Here is an 18,367-nt window from a genome sequence, read left to right on the forward strand (position 1 = left end):
AAATCAAATGTACTACTTATATAAATGTAAGGAACTTTGAATATTGTTCATTCGATATTTTATCATAAATGAATTTTCCCGCGTTTCGACTAGTAATAGCGGGAAAATGTCTCTATTAACGGTTTGTAAATAAGGTATTGTCCAATCAGGATTTGTTTGTAATCAAAATTGATTACAGGTAAAAGGTATACATGTAAATGTATCTCACTTTCTAGCCGTCCTTTGAAGTGTACACATCAAAATGGACGCCGAACTTCAAGAGCAGATCAGAATTCAAGTCTCGAATATTCTGACGGTAAACCAAAATGACATGATGAACCAAATGCGTTCGATTATATCCAGTGAAATGGGAAAGATGTATGTGCAACAACAACAGCTTGCAGAAACACAGGTTTCCAAGATAGAAGCTACCTTGACGGATGGACCCAAATTCAAGAAACGAGGGAATGAAGAGCAATTTAAGCAAAACGTGAAAGTGCTCAGCAAAATGAAAGAAGCAGACAGTATATTGGACGGTAACAATCCAACGCCAGATACCGTATGCAAAGCCAAGGAGAAAAAAGTAAAATCACAAAAATACTGAACTCAGAGGAAAATCAATTTGGAAAGTCCATAATCACATGGCAAAATCAAAAAACAAAACGCATCAAAAACGAATGGACAAGAACTGTCATATTCCTGACTTGGTACAGAAGTTAGCGGAAGGTATTTCTTTAATGAACTATAGACAAAAGTTAATACGTATTGCTGATTCGTCCGAGCTGGGCTGGCGAGTTGTACATGAATATGAAACCAACCCGCTTGCAGATGATTCGGAGGATGAAAGGAAATTGTACAAGGCTGAAAACAGAGCGGAAAGAAAGGTGAAAGCTGATAAGACAAAGAAAGCTAGACGAGTGCATCCCTACGTACAACCAGCAGAACAAGCAGTTACTAGTATGACAAGAAAACCAGGCAGATGTTTTAATTGTGGTGTAAAAGGTCATTGGAAACAGGAATGTCATGAGAAACAGCAAAGAAAAAATGATAAGATAAGTAAAATTAATACTTTATATAGGAATAATATAGAAGTACACGTAGATAATTTACGTACAAAGGTTGATACAATTAAATCACCAGTTAATAGTTTGAGAAAACACATAAACAAATGGAAAAGCATTCAAGCAAGTGATTACATTTTAAATGTTATTGAAAAAGGGTATATGTTACCGTTAAAAACTTTACCTGAGAATGTTTTATTAGATAATAATAGATCAGCTAAAGAAAACAAATCATTTGTAACAGATGAAATCGAGAAATTATTATCTAAAGGGTGTATATCAGAAGTATTTGTAAAGCCTAAGGTTGTTAATCCATTAACGGTTGCAGGTAACAAGTCAAAACTTAGATTAGTGCTTGACTGTCGTCACATCAATCCACATTTATATCAGTTTAGATATAAATATGAAGATGCAACTGTGGCAAGAAAATTGTTTTCTAAGGGTGATTATCTGTTTTCTTTTGATTTGAAGTCAGCTTATCATCATATAATGGTACAGCAGGAAGACAGAACATATTTGGGTTTTCAGTGGGAGTCTAAATTTTACATATTTAATGTTTTGTGTTTCGGTTTGGCTACAGCAGGTTTTATATTTTCAAAAGTCTTAAGAGAGCTTATAAAGTATTGGAGATCTAACAGTATTAGGATCCTAATGTATCTTGATGATGGTTTAGGGGGTGCTGACAATTATGATGAATGCACCAAAGTAAGCCATAGAATAAGGGCAGACTTAATTGATTTTGGTTTCATTATTGCTGAGGAAAAGTGTAACTGGAACCCGGTTCAGGTGATAACATTTTTGGGAATGGTATGGGACACTTCTGAAGGTAGAATTAGAATAACGGATGAGAGAATTAACAGGATATTAAAATGTATATCCTGCATTTGTAACAGGTTACCAGACAAACGTGTGATATCAGTAAAACTGTTAGCTTCAGTTGTTGGTCAGTTAATATCTACACAAGGTGTGTTGGGTACAACTGTAAGGTTAAGGACTCGGTATGCATATGATTGTGTTCAGGATAGAACATCATGGGAGGCACCGGTCTGGGTTACTCCAGAAGCAGAGGTAGAACTAGAGTTTTGGTTATCAAACATAGTAAGGTTAAATGCGGATGGTGCATTATTTAGTCAGTTGACAAACGAAGCATGTGATGTAAACATGTTTTCGGATGCCTCAGGTGAAGGCTATGGAGGATATATAGCCGAGGCAGGGAACAGCAAAATAGTAGAAATGTTTGGTGCATGGGATGCACATGAAACAAACATGAGTTATACTTGGAGAGAACTTGAGGCTGTTCATAGGGTTTTGAAAACTAATTTGCCTACATTGAATGGACAAAGTGTAAAAATACATACTGATAATAAGAATGTTGAAACTATTTTGAAGGTCGGTAGTAAAAAGACTCACTTGCAAGATATAAATATGGAAATTCAAAATGCATGTGAACAAAGCAATGTTTCGTTTTTTGCACAATGGATACCAAGAGAAAATAATACACATGCAGACACTTTAAGTAGGTTGAACGATTGCGATGACTGGGGTGTACAAACATGGCTGTTTCGTATTCTAGATAGAGAGTGGGGTTCTCATACAGTAGATCGCTTTGCGGCTTCATATAACAAAAAATGTGATAAATTTAATTCAAAGTTTTGGTGTCAGGGAACGAGCGGTGTTGATGCTTTCAAACAGCACTGGGGTAAAGAAAATAACTGGTTAGTCCCACCTCCTTCGTTAGTTACAGAAACAGTTAAAAAGATGTTGAAAGACGAAGCAGTTGGTACGTTAGTTATACCCGAATGGAAGTCGGCTCCTTATTGGCCGGTCTTGTCAGAGGGTAACAGATTCAAATATTTTGTTAAAAATCATAAGATCTTTCCGGGTTCAGGGATAACTCATAGAGGAAGAGGGCGAAATGGGATATTTGGTATGATTAAACAAAATTTCAATTTTGTTGCTATGCGTATTGAAGTTTAGGTTGTAAGATTATCATAGATTGATTTTCTGTTTTCCAGGAATAGGTTTGAGAGACAAAATTAAGGATGATGTTAAAGAAGCCGGAGTAGACGAGGAATCTGAACTTTTCAAGTATGCAGAACATATGTCCAGTTATATTGTGAACAGTAGAAGTGATAATACAGCAAAATCGTACTTTTATGCATTTAAACGTTGGGAAACATTTATTAAAAAACATGGTTTTCAAGCTTTACCAGCACAGCCGGTTCATATAGCTTTATATATAACTTACTTGCTTGACACTGGTGCTACATGTAACACTATTAATGCTGCTATATATAGTATAAAATGGGTGCATGAAATGAGTAACTTTGCAGATCCAACTAAAAATTCATATATACATTCATTACAAGAATCTGCCAAGAGAGTGGCTACTGTTAAGAAACACAAGAAGGAACCCGTTTCATTAGATATGTTATTGAAATTGTGTAGCATGTTTTCAGATAGCCAAGATTTACTTGTGGTTCGTGATTTAACAATGATTTTACTGTCTTTTGCTGGGTTTTTGCGTTTCGATGAGATTAGCTCTCTTTTGTGTAAAAATGTTGAAGTTAAATCAGATTATTTAATTTTGTATATAGAGAAGAGTAAGACTGACCAGTATCGTAATGGTAATGAGGTTTTAATTTCCAAGGGGGATACCATTGCTTGCCCATATAAGATGTTTTTGAAATATGTAAATCTTTCAGGTGTCATTTTGGAATCAAATTTTTTCCTGTTTAGACCTATTTTTCGTTCTAACAGTATTTGTAAACTTATATATAAAAACAAAAAGCTTAGTTATACTACAGCCAGAGAAAGCATTATTTCTAGACTGAAACTAGTTTCAAAAGACCTGAAGCTTGGATTGCATTCAATGCGGTCAGGTGGTGCTACTGCTGCAGCAAATTCGGATGTCAATGATAGGGTATGGAAACGACACGGTCGTTGGAAAAGTGACAGTAGCAAGGATGGTTACGTTGTGGATTCAGTTGACAAAAGGCTGGCTGCAAGTGACCAAGCATTTGGGGTTGTAAACATTTTTTGTTTTTCATTACTTCCGGTTCCCCCTATATTTGTAAGTTTTCTAGCGTACTTGACGGGCTAGTCGGCAAAATTAATATTGTTCTTAATTTGTATATTAATTATGGTAAACGTACAAAGTGTTTATGTACGATATGGTGTAGGCCGGTTAGTAGGTAATAGAGTAAATACATGAATTTTCCCGCGTTTCGACTAGTAATAGCGGGAAAATGTCTGTATTAACGGTTTGTAAATAAGGTATTGTCCAATCAGGATTTGTTTGTAATCAAAATTGATTACAGGTAAAAGGTATACATGTAAATGTATCTCACTTTCTAGCCGTCCTTTGAAGTGTACACATCAAAATTACATTTTTGATAATAGTTATCAATATCTCAAAGCTGTGGGAGTATTGTATATTTTTAATTTTTTGAATTTTCAATTTCGAAATGTTATATAGATTATAAGTGTAGTTTTTGATTAGGAATGAAAGTTCATTATCAATGCAGGTTCTCGTGTTGGCCCTATGAGACGGTCTGTCGAAAGATATTTTTGCTGTAGAACACAGGTTTCCAGAGCTTTTATGACCATCAAAGAATGTATGGTTTTATCTCTGGTTTTTCCTGGGCGTGTCTTGGCCGTTGGTACGGGGAAGAACTTTCTTAAGTTAGTTGTAATGATCAATGATTATAAAATGAATGGATGTCTACTTAAACAATGTGTATCATATTTATTACATGTTGTATATCTAAAATAAAATCCGGCGTCCAGCGTACTTGACGGGCTAGTCGGCAAAATTAATATTGTTCTTAATTTGTATATTAATTATGGTAAACGTACAAAGTGTTTATGTACGATATGGTGTAGGCCGGTTAGTAGGTAATAGAGTAAATACAATGTAATAGAACGTACTGAGTATCACTTTATTTGTAAATTAACAATTTGGTTCTACGTGAGCACAAGTTCATACCGGCACAAACAAACGATTTTACCGTATTCACTCTTATCATACCTGTAAACTGTTCCAACTGTCCGGAATATCTTTAAAAGTAGGGTTACATATTCCACAAAAACTCGATATTTCCTTATTGTTTTGTAAATTTCTGCATTAGAAATTAATCAGTCGCCCATTTGAATTATTGAAAGTACATAAAATCAAAGCTCGGGATCATATATACTATTTTTTTGTAAATCTGCAGATGCGGATACGTCAACGTATATGATACGGTTGATACGTCTTTAAATGACCGACCTCTAATAGAGCATTTGCATTATTCACGTATCTATATACGTGCACGGATCGACGTATACGTATCGGGCAGATTTGTATAAAATAATATTTTAGTCCCGACCTCAATTAAAACTCAACAGATGTAAAATATGAACCAAATATTGATGATATATAGTTAAAAAACTAAAGAGTCATTGCTTTTATAAGACCAAGAACATACACGCTTCGTATTTAAGAACTGTGTGTGCCAAGTGTATCTTTTTCATATACAAATATTTTATATATGAAAGGATCAAATCGAACACACCTTGTCTACGAAAATTAACGGGAACATTATGTACTAATACAAGTGTGTTTACTGCCCGAGGCTGGTCAAGAGGGAGAATAAGGGACCCTTATCTAGAATTTAATTAAAAATTATCATTGAATTTTGGCAGAATATGGTCCCGGTCCCATTATCAAACTGCTAATAAACCCGTTAAATTAAGCGATACTATCCCCATCTCCATCTCACTTCTAAAAAAAAATCTGGATCCACCACTGATTGCTACACAAGTTATGTTTGTTGATTTAGTACCACACAGGCGGATCCAACCATTTTAAAAAGGGGGGATTCCCAACTCAGGACAAAAAGGGGGACCCATTCAAAAGCATTGTTTGGCCAAAAAAAAGGGGGGCTCAAACTTACGAAACCCTCTGGATCTGCCAATGTACCACAGTTTATATCTAAATTTGTTCCTGTATGTATTTCCCCTAAATCCCAGCTTTTTAAAGTTCTTACTACACAACGGTATTGATTTGGGTATGTTGGGCTGCATTTTTGTATGCTTTGTCTTTAAAAAAAAAGTCTATTGTATAACATCATTTGTGTATTCTACACATTTTTTTCGGAATTGAGTATACTTTTATCAAATTCTTCATATTTTGCAGCTATTCGGTAGAAAAAGGAAAAATATTTAATAATATTATTTAATTGAGGTCTGGAACAGGAATATCAGTAACTGCTACATGTAGTTGTCTTTTGTGAATATATGTATCATTGTCATTTTGTTTAGTTTCTTTTTTTGCCTGTTCTGACATAGGATTCGGAATTCTTTAACACTGAGTTTTACTGTGATCATTTTTGTGTGTTTCTTTATACTACATAGGCTAAAGCTATAGGGGACGTTGATGACAATTTCGCCGTTTCAAATAATGAGATCGTCCGTTTTATTGCCGTAACTGCATCGCACATGTTGCTTAGTTAGTTCAATTTTCCTGTTTTCTACATCCCTTTCAATCACCAAATTAAATCTTCAAGACGTATTTCTTTTCATCTATTTTATGTAATTTCAATCGTAACAGTGTAAACAAATTAAACTACTTTTGTGGATATCAAGAAGGGAGCATTGAGGGCGTGTGCCATCTGCTTAGAACGCATTGATTATTATTTTTGGGGTTTTTCATTTGGTTTTATTAATTTCCTAATTTGTTTAATCCTATATTTTCCATACACGCGCACCTCTAGATAGCAAATCATACATCCGCCCCTTGTATGCTGTTTCGAGGATCAGGGTTTTTAGAAAATTGCAACTAATCCCCTTAAGAATGATATGACTTATAACAAATGATTAATTTGTAGAATCGTTTTTTAGTTCCTCGATAATGAGAGACGCCAGAGACAATAGAAGTTTTTTTTATTGTGTTTAAGAAAATAAAAAGAAAACATGAAATACATGTTGCCGATAAAACGGGCTAGGGTTGCACAATTGCTTCGGACTTATAGTATCAATCAAATCCAGCACACCTTTTCTTCACTGGAAACTGTATTTAGCATCAATTATGGTACATACTATTAACATTTATATTATCAAGTATGATACATCTAAATATCGTAAATGAAGAACAGTAAACACATAAGATACATACTCATAGCTTTATTCGACATGTTTTCAAGTTGTCTACATCTGTATATATACGGTGCACTCGTGCTAACGGTGTGTGATACGTACGCGGATACGTGAAAAATAGCACACGAGGATAGTTTCTAACATAAGTCAAACATTATCATAACTCAAGGATCTTTTCTTCAGGAAACAAATAACTGGAGTACGTATATATCTCAAATAATGTTTTTGATATAAAGTCGGATATTATAACTTCTTTGATATAAATTGATCAACGCAAACAATTAGACAAAATAAACATCCAGAGCCTCATAAACCTGAATTAAGAATAACGGGTGTACTCGATTCATAAAACGTATCCAAAACGTTTAATAAAAAAAAAAATTTACAACATCACCTTTGAGAGTTTAAATATAATTTTATCAGAGAGATTAAGAAAATAAAAGTTTTTTAGTTTTTATAGACTTCTATATAATGCATATTTATATTTTCCTGATTTTTTTTGGATCAACGTAAAATTGTATTTGTTATATTTTGGTTCCTTCTTCAATTTTCTTCTAGAATTGATGCCAGTATGGACTCCGTTTTGCAAGTCCTTGAAATGCTCCTAAACCTTTCATCGCCTTTTGATGTAGATTTGAATGAATTGTTATCGATGATTACCGCTCCACCAGAACGTTCTATGACAATATCTAGAAACTTATTAGTTTGGGATGAACCCCCATCTCCAAACCGCCAGGGGAGAAATGTGTTTGGATCAATAATTATGCAACGTCGCGAATTTTATAACCCCAGAAACATTTTGTTTTGGCAACTGCATATATCCATCGCGACATCCCCTGATAACATCTTTAAGAGTTGTTGGAACTCTATACAGACATTAGACCGTTGGTTTTCCCGTTTGAATGGTTTTACACTAGTAATTTTGGGGCCCTTTATAGCTTGTTGTTCGGTGTGAGCCAAGGCTCCGTGTTGAAGGCCGTACTTTAACCTATAATGGTTTAATTTTTAAATTGTTATTTGGATGGAGAGTTGTCTCATTGGCACTCACACCACATCTTCCTATATCTATCATAGTGATACTTAACTTAGGGTTGTTTGTTTGTGGGCAGCTCTTGTTGCCCGAATAACCTATTTGTTTATTTAAGTTTATATTGGGTTTATTAGTATTATCGGTATGTAACTTTTTATATACGATTAACTATTCTTATTGTATGTTTTGCACTAAAATATCTTTATCGGGACAAACCTGGCTGAATTTATCCTTTCGTCATATACGTGTTATACTATACGCCGATACGGATACGCCAGCAAATACTTGATTAATGCAAATGCTCTAATACAAGCACCATCCGGATCGACTATTACACAATTTATATTCACTTTCGCATTAGTTGTTAAAAATGATAAACACGAAACATTTGTTTGAATGATTGTAAGAGATTTTGTAGTTGATTTTTTATTCAGAGAGCAAGTTTTATGGAGTACACATGTTTGCGTTAACCAATAAATATATTAATACTCCAGGTCCATACCACAACTATACAATTTACGCCTGATAAAGTGTGGAAAATAGATTTCTTATTTAAATTTTAAAGAATTATAACAACTAAACGCCTTTTTAAAGGAATTGATTGGTGTAAAAACTAAACCAATTCACTCACAAACATACTTACGGACATATCCCGAAATAAATCACTTTAACCGTATTCGGCACAACCTTTTGGAGTGGGGGTGTATCAAATTATAAGCCTGGTACCTTTGATAACTATTTTACAACAAATTTCTTTAAAAAGGCGTTAAATTATTTAAAAGCTCTTCAACTGTTTCGGATATTATCCACCCTTGTCTTTTAATTATTCGGGTTTAAGTGTTTCTAATGAGTGTAAATCCAGTAAGGTGCTTTGGACGCATTACACTTCAAATTTATTCTTTTAATTTTTGGATAACGTTATTTTACTTTATCATTATATGGTCTAAATATTTATAGGTTTCAGATATTTCTTAAATTTGATGTTTAACAAACTATTTATAGAAACCAGAATAAATGCGAGTACGCAAGAAAGGACTCATTAGGGACCTGAAAAGGGCATAATAAGTAGAAGTTGAAGAGCTTTTAGAACATAAAATTCCAAACGTTTTCCACTGCAGCTAGGATAATCTATTCCTAGTGTAGAAATTCCTTACTTTTTAGAAAAGTTTTAAGTTTTTAAAACAGTAAATTTTAAATTATGACTATAGCAATGATGAGTCATGTTTACACAGAAATGCTGATCACTGATATGGACCAATGATCATGTACAAAATTCCTTTTCCTATTCCTTTTAAGGATAGGAATAAATGAATAATTATATAATTAAGTATTGGCGACATAATAAGATTATAATATGAATTAACAATACTGATTGCAAGATTGAGAATTTTTTGCTTCCTATTTCACCTGGATATTTATGTGTATTCTTGTGTATAATTTGGAGTTTAGTATGACGTCCATAATCACTGAACTAGTATGCATATTTGTTTAGGGACCAGCTGAAGGACGCTGCCGGATGCGGGAGTTTCTCGCTGCATTGAAGACCTATTGGTGACCTTCTGCTGTTGTCTGTTATATGTTCGGGCTGTTGTCTCATTGATACATTTCCCATTTTCATTCTCAATTTTACCTTTGTTAGGTTTGAAATTATTATAGAACGATGTTTGTTTATATATATATATATATTGTAGGGTTGTCACTGACTCAGACGTACTTATGAATATAATTATTTTCTGTGACTGTATCTTACATTAATTTGTAGGATCCTTTACTATAGATAATTTAGCTGATCTGTAACAATAACATCTTCATGCCTCATATATCATGTACTGTAGTACGCCGCTAGATTAAAACTGACGTGGAAAGGTAACACATGGCCAGCGAAAGCTCTTTTTTGAGAGCCCAGGTGGTCGTGTGGTCTAGCGGGACGGCTGCAATGCAGGCGATTTGGTGTCACGATATCACAGTAGCATGGGTTCGAATTCCGGCGAGGGAAGAACCAAAAATTTGCGAAAGCAAATTTACAGATCTAACGTTGTTGGGTTGATGTTTAGACGAGTTGTATATACATTATGTACACAGCCATGTATCACCATCATTGATGGCGATCCGATGGATACATCTGTTGTAGGGTTGTCACTGACTCAGACATACTTATGAATATAAATTATTTTCTTTGACTGTATCTTACATTAATTTGTAGGATCCTTTACTATAGATAATTTAGCTGATCTGTAACAATAACATCTTCATGCCTCATATATCATGTACTGTAGTACGCCGCTAGATTAAAACTGACGTGGAAAGGTAACACATGGCCAGCGAAAGCTCTTTTTAGAGATCCCAGGTGGTCGTGTGGTCTAGCGGGACGGCTGCAGTGCAGGCGATTTGGTGTCACGATATCACAGTAGCATGGGTTCGAATCCCGGCGAGGGAAGAACCAAAAAATTGCGAAAGCAAATTTACAGATCTAACAATGTTGGGTTGATGTTTAGACGAGTTGTATATATATATATATATGGCCACCGAAAGTTCTTTTTTTGAGGGCCCAGGTGGTGTCGTGGTCAAGCGGGACGGCTGCAGTGCAGGCGATTTGGTGTCACGATATCACAGTAGCATGGGTTCGAATCCCGGCGAGGGAAGAACGATAAATTTGCGAAAGCAAATTTTCAGATCTAACATTGTTGGGTTGATGTTTAGACGAGTTGTATATACATTATGTACACAGCCATGTATCACCATCATTGATGGCGATCCGATGGATACATCTGTTGTAGGGTTGTCACTGACTCAGACGTACTTATGAATATAATTATTTTCTGTGACTGTATATTACATTAATTTGTAGGATCCTTTACTATAGATAATTTAGCTGATCTGTAACAATAACATCTTCATGCCTTATATATCATGTACTGTAGTACGACGCTAGATTAAAAATGACGTGGAAAGGTAACATATGGCCACCGAAAGCTCTTTTTTTGAGAGCCCATGTGGTCGTGTGGTCTAGCGGGACGGCTGCAGTGCAGGCGATTTGGTGTCACGATATCACAGTAGCATGGGTTCGAATCCCGGCGAGGGAAGAACCAAAAATTTGCGAAAGCAAATTTACAGATCTAACATTGTTGGGTTGATGTTTAGACGAGTTGTATATATATATATATATATACAAATAAGGATATGTGGTATGATAACAAATGACGTTGAAAGTATCATATGTAGGTCACCTTAAGGGCTTAAACAATGAGCAAATAAAAACTAGACATTGTTGACTGGATATCATATATGGCCTTTTTATCTAATAGTTGATAAAACAGACTTTACAACATAAATGCGCAGATTGTGATTATCTAAAAATCAATTATGAGTATACATATAAGATTCATATCATGTGTACTTGATACATATATATAAAGAATACAGTTTGAGTATTTGAATCAAGAGTTCCAAATGGTGAAGTTGTACTCATCTCTTTGTAAATTTTACGTACGCCATCACGAGTTGGTTGACCGTTATCATCGTTATTGAATTACCGTTTCACAAATGATATTTGAAATGTTCCTTGCGTCGCAACTACAATCATCTTTTCTGTCATAAGTGTGACCTACCGAATTAGACTATTTACCGGATTTGTTACATAATAAGCAACACGACGGGTGCAACATTTTGAGTAGGATCTGTTCACCCTTCCGGAACACCTGAGATCACCCCTAGTTTTTGGTGGGGTTCGTGTTGTTTATTCTTTAGTTTTCTATGTTGTGTCATGTGTACTATTGTTTGTCTATTTGTACTTTTCATTTTTAGCCATGACGCAGTCAATTTATGAGATTTATGAGTTTGACTGTCCCTCTGGTATCTTTCGTTCCTTTTTTTGACCGAAATTAGTAAGTCACAACTGTAGTTTATCTTTTATCAAGATGAACATGATTATCGCACCAAGTAATTAATACTTATTTCATTATATGCAGAAGATTTGATGATACCAATTACTGAAATTTACATTTGAATTCAAATACACGGTACTGTATTGTACTTAGTATTGCAATTGATCAGGTTGATTAATATCTCAGGTGAGCGTCCTTCAGAAACACAAAAATCATGACCCTTATATCGATTTGGCTATTTTTATAGGCCTTTTTTGGTCAAACAGTTTTTATATAAATTGAATATAAGGGAATACGTTAATATGATTGACCGAGAAGACTTCCTGTAGCTGTAAGTTGACCAAACTTCTTATTGTTACAAATGTAAACAATATGGCGGCAATACAAGCACCATCCAGATCGACTATTACACAATTTATATTCACTTTCGCGTTAGTTGTTAAAAATGATAAACACGAAACATTTGTTTGAATGATTATAAGAGATTTTGTAGTTGATTTTTTAGAGAGCAAGTTTTATGGAGTAAACATGTTTGCGTTAACCAATAAATATATTAATGCTCCAGGTCCATACCACAACTATACAATTTACGCCTAACAAAGTGTGGAAAATAGATTTCTTATTTAAATTTTAAAGAACTATAATAACTAACGCCTTTTTAAAAGAATTGATTGGTGTAAAAACTAAACCAAGTCACTCACAAACATACTTACGGACATATCCAGAAATAAATCACCTTAGCCGTATTCGGCACAACCTTTTGGAGTGGGGGTGTATCAGACTATAAGCCTGGTACCTTTGATAACTATTTTACAACAACAAATTTCTTTAAAAAGGCGTTAAATTATTTAAAAGCTCCTCAACTGTTTCGGATATTATTCACCCTTGTCTTTTAATTTTTCGGGTTTAAGTGTTTCTAATGAGTGTAAATTCAGAAAAGCGCTTTGGACGCATTACACTTCAAATTTATTCTTTTAATTTTTGGATAACGTTATTTTACTTTATCATTATATGGTCTAAATATTTATAGGTTTCAGATATTTCTTAAATTTGATGTTTAACAAACTTTTCATAGAAACCAGGAATAAATGTGTGTACGCAAGAAGCGCGTTTCGTTTACAAAGGACTCACTAGGGACTTGAAAAGGGCATTATAAGTAGAAGTTGAACAGCTTTAAGAACATAAAATTCCAAAAGTTTTCCACTGCAGCTAGGATAATCTATTCCTAGTGTAGAAATTCCGTACTTTTTAGAAAAGTTTTAAGTTTTTAATACAGTAAATTTTAAATTATGACTATAGCAATGATGAGTCATGTTTACACAGAAATGCTGATCACTGATATGGACCAATGATCATGTACAAAATTCCTTTTCCTATTCCTTGTAAGGATAGGAATAAATGAATAATTATATAATTAAGTCTTGGCGACATAATAAGATCCGCGCAAGATTATAAAATTGAGAATGGAAATGGGGAATGTGTCAAAGAGACAACAACCCGACCAAATAAAAAAACAACAGCAGAAGGTCAACAACAGGTCTTCAATGTAGTGAGAAATTCCCGCACCCGGAAGCGTCCTTCAGCTGGCCCCTAAACAAATATATACTAAACGCGCGTCTGGCGTATAAAATTATAATCCTGGTACTTTTGATAACTATATACTAATTCAGTGATAATGAACGCCATACTAATTTCCAAATTGTACACAAGAAACTAAAATTAAAATAATACAAGACTAACAAAGGCCAGAGGCTCCTGACTCGGGACAGGCGCAAAAATGCGGCGGTGTTAAACATGTTTGTGAGGTCTCAACCCTCCCCTTATACCTCTAACCAATGTAGAAAAGTAAACGCATAACAATTCGCACATTAAAATTCAGTTCAAGAGAAGTCCGAGTCTGATGTCAGAAGATGTAACCAAAGAAAATAAACAAAATGACAATAATACATAAATAACAACAGACTACTAGCAGTTAACTGACATGCCAGCTCCAGACTTCAATTAAACTGACTGAAAGATAATGATTTCATCAAATGAACATCAGGCACAATCCTTCCCGTTAGGGGTTTAGTATCATACCATCATAACATATATGAGAAGAACATAACCCGTGTCATGCCAACAACTGTTTTTAGAATAAATGTGTTTAGTTCCGACGCAAATACCTTATCAGTGACTCAATATTAACGCCAAAATATGCAATCTTTAATGACGTGACAACAGTATCGTAATTATATCCCTTCTTAATAAGTCTATTCAAAGGTTTTGTAAGTTTATGAGGTGAATACTGACACCTTTGTGCTTTATAAAGAATATTTCCATAAAAAATTAGATGTGAAATACCTGAACGTATAAGAAGTCTGCATGTTGAGCTATATTTACGAATGATGTCTTTATACCGATGATAAAATTTAGTAAATGTTTTGACTAGTTTGTGATATCGAAAACCCTGGTGTAATAATTTTTCAGTAATACATAAATTTCTCTCGTTAAAATCTAAAACATTATTACATACACGAGCGAATCGTACAAGTTGAGATATATAAACACCGTAAGATGGTGACAAGGGAACGTCACCATCTAAAAACGGATAATTAACGATAGGAAATGAAAAATCATCCCTTTTATCATAAATTTTAGTATTCAGCTTTCCGTTAGTGATATAGATATCAAGATCGAGGAAAGGGCAGTGGTCACTGTTAGTATTAGCTTTATTTAAAGTAAGTTCACCAGGATAAATTTCATTAATATACATACTGAAGTCGTCATTATTGAGAGCCAAACTATCATCCAAATATCTAAAAGTATTATTAAATTTGTTTATCAGATGTTGTTTTGATGGGTCTTCGCTTATTTTTGTCATGAATTGTAACTCATAACAATACAAAAAGATGTCCGCGATAAGTGGTGCACATGTTAGTCCCCATTGGAATTCCGATAATCTGACGATATACTGAATCCCCAAAGCGAACAAAAATGTTATCTAGTAAAAATTCAAGGGCATATATAGTATCAAAGCATGTCCAATTAACATAGTTTTTTTGTTTATAGCTACTAAAAAATGACCTAAAAGAGTTTGAACATATATATTCACATTCTGATTTTTTGAATGCCCATTTAATTAGGTGTGTGAATTTTTTCTTAATGAGAATGTGAGGCAATGTGGTATACAGGGTAGAAAAATCAAAACTTTGAACCGATTCAAAATCACCAATATAAGCATGCAATTTATCAAGTACTTCCAACGAGTTCTTGACACTCCAAAAGTAATTTATTCCACTATTTTTGAAGGCCTTATTTGAACAATTTATTATAAGGTTTTTAATTGTACCAAGTGTGCTGGTAAGAATAATAGAAAATTTAGTAGTTGAACAATGGCTTGAAGACGAAATAAATCTATATTTGTAAGGGGTTTTGTGTAGCTTCGGAAGCCAATACATAGTTGGGACTTTCATTGTATTTGGCTCTGCTTGTAAAGCGGTGGCTAAAAGTTTATGTTTGTTACAAATTTCGTTTTCTGAAAATGGAGTCAGTTGGAATGTTGGTGAATTTGTGATTTCCTTTTTCAGAATCTCAATGTAAAATTTACGTCAAACAATAATAATATTATTAGCAGCTTTATCGGCCGGGACAAAAACAAATTCCTTGGCTAGTTCTTTTAGTTTATGTTTGATACGAGAAATAGGTTTATTGTGGTTATTGTTAATAGTAAAATGTTCTTTAAAATGTTGAATACGTATATCAACTATATTCATTACTGAATTAAAAAAAGAGTCTAAAGATTTTTTGTCAGCTTTTTCCCGTTTTAATCCATTTCATACAGTAAGTATGGAATGAGTCGTGGATGATATTACGACACTCATTCCAATTAACAATTGACGGGCGACGAAATTTTGAAAATGTAGAAAAGTAAACGCATAACAATACGCACATTAAAATTCAGTTCAAGAGAAGTCCGAGTGTGATGTCAGAAGATGTAACCAAAGAAAATAAACAAAATGACAATAATACATAAATAACAACAGACTACTAGCATAAATAAATCTATATTTGTAAGGGGTTTTGTGTAGCTTCGGAAGCCAATACATAGTTGGGACTTTCATTGTATTTGGCTCTGCTTGTAAAGCGGTGGCTAAAAGTTTATGTTTGTTACAAATTTCGTTTTCTGAAAATGGAGTCAGTTGGAATGTTGGTGAATTTGTGATTTCCTTTTTCAGAACCTCAATGTAAAATTTACGCCAAACAATAATAATATTATTAGCAGCTTTATCGGCCGGGACAAAATCAAATTCCTTGGCTAGTTCTTTTAGTTTATGTATGAATTATGAATTAACAATACTGATTGCAAGATTGAGAATTATTTGCTTCATATTTCACCTTCATATTTATGTGTATTCTTGTGTATAATTTGGAGTTAAGTATGACGTCCATAATCACTGAACTAGTATGCATATTTGTTTAGGGGCCAGCTGAATGACGCCTTCGGTAGGGGGAGTTTCTAGCTGCATTGAAGACCTATTGGTGACCTTCTGCTGGTGTCTGTTATATGTTCGGGCTATTGTCTCATTGACACATTTCCCATTTTCATTCCCAATTTTACCTTTGTTAGGTTTGAAATTATTATAGAACGATGTTTTTTATATATATATACATTGTTGGGTTGATGTTTAGACGAGTTGTATATACATAATGTACACAGCCATGTAGCACCATCATTGATGGCGATCCGATGGATAAAGCTGTTGTAAAATTGTCACTGACTCAGACGTACTTATAAATATAATTATTTTCTGTGACTGTATCTTACATTAATTTGTAGGATCCTTTACTATAGATAATTGAGCTGATCTGTAACAATAAAATCTCCATGTCTTATATATCATGTACTGTAGTAAGCCGCTAAATTAAAACTGACGAAGAAAGGTAACACACGGTCACTGAAAGCTTTATTATTGTAGAGCCCAGGTGGTCGTGAGGTCTAGCGGGACGGCTGCAGTGCAGGCGATTTGGTGTCACGATATCACAGTAGCATGGGTTCGAATCCCGGCGAGGGAAGAAAAAAAAATTGCGAAAGCAAATTTTCAGATCTAACTTTGTTGGGTTGATGTTTAGACGAGTTGTATATACATAATGTACACAGCCATGTATCACCATCATTGATGGTGATCCGATGAATAAATATGTTGTAGAGTTGTCACTGACTCAGACGTACTTATAAATATAATTATTTTCTGTGACTGTATCTTACATTAATTTGTAAGATCCTTTACTATAGATTATTTAGCTGATCTGTAACAATAACATCTTCATGCCTTATATATCATGTACTGTAGTACGCCGCTAGAATAAAACTGACGTGAAAAGGTAACACAGTGCCACTGAAAGCTTTATCATTGTAGAGCCCAGGTGGTCGTGTGGTCTAGCGGGACGGCTGCAGTGCAGGCGATTTGGTGTCACGATATCACAGTAGCATGGGTTCGAATCCCGGCGAGGGAAGAACAAAAAAATTTGCGAGAGCAAATTTAAAGATCTAACATTGTTGGGTTGATGTTTAGACAAGATGTATATACATTATGTACACAGCCATGTATCACCATCATTGATGGCGATCCGATGGATACATCTGTTGTAGGGTTGTCACTGACTCAGACATACTTATGGATATAATTATTTTCTGTGACTGTATCTTACATTAATTTGTAGGATCCTTCACTATAGATAATTTAGCTGATCTGTAACAATAACATCTTCATGCCTTATACCGTATAGCGGGTTATTTTCGCCGGCTGTAAATTTTCGCTTATTTTCGCGGATAGAACAAAATCGCCAAAATAAATTCCGCCAATTTAAAAATGTTCATGCAAAGGTATTGATAAAAGTTTCAAAACCGCCAAAATAATAACCGCAAAAATATTTCGTATACCTTATTCAATGAAAATCGCGAAATTGTACACCCGCGAAAATAACCCGCTATACGGTATATCATGTACTGTAGTACGCCGGTAGATTAACACTGACTTAGAAAGGTAACACATGGCAAGCGAAAGCTTTATCATTGTAGAGCCCAGGTGGTCGTTTGGTCTAGCGGGACGGCTGCAGTGCAGGCGATTTGGTGTCACGATATCACAGTAGCATGGGTTCGAATCCCGGCGAGGGAAGAACCAAAAATTTGCGAAAGCAATTTTACAGATCTAACATTGTTGGGTTGATGTTTAGACGAGTTGTATATACATTATGTACACAGCCATGTATCACCATAATTGATGGCGATCCGA

General features: G+C 34.5%; 1 protein-coding gene across 1 annotated transcript; it reads left to right on the plus strand.

Annotated features, from left to right (window-relative positions):
* Nucleotides 1-128: 128 nt before the first annotated feature.
* LOC134692464 (uncharacterized) lies at nucleotides 129-4,143 on the plus strand. Its single transcript, XM_063552916.1, has 2 exons — nucleotides 129-1,368; nucleotides 3,056-4,143. The coding sequence occupies exons 1-2, from the start codon at nucleotides 621-623 to the stop codon at nucleotides 4,141-4,143; spliced, it is 1,836 nt and encodes a 611-aa protein (XP_063408986.1). The 5' UTR covers nucleotides 129-620.
* Nucleotides 4,144-18,367: the final 14,224 nt, after the last annotated feature.

This window comes from Mytilus trossulus, chromosome 12, assembly GCF_036588685.1.
Source record: "Mytilus trossulus isolate FHL-02 chromosome 12, PNRI_Mtr1.1.1.hap1, whole genome shotgun sequence".
Taxonomy (NCBI): Eukaryota; Metazoa; Mollusca; class Bivalvia; order Mytilida; family Mytilidae; genus Mytilus; species Mytilus trossulus.

Coding starts and splice junctions, on each gene's coding strand:
- LOC134692464 (XM_063552916.1), top strand. CDS start 621: ATGGCAAAATCAAAAAACAAAACGCATCAAAAACGAATGGACAAGAAC. Junction 1,369..3,055: donor TAATCCATTAACGGTTGCAG/GTAACAAGTCAA, acceptor TCTGTTTTCCAG/GAATAGGTTTGAGAGACAAA.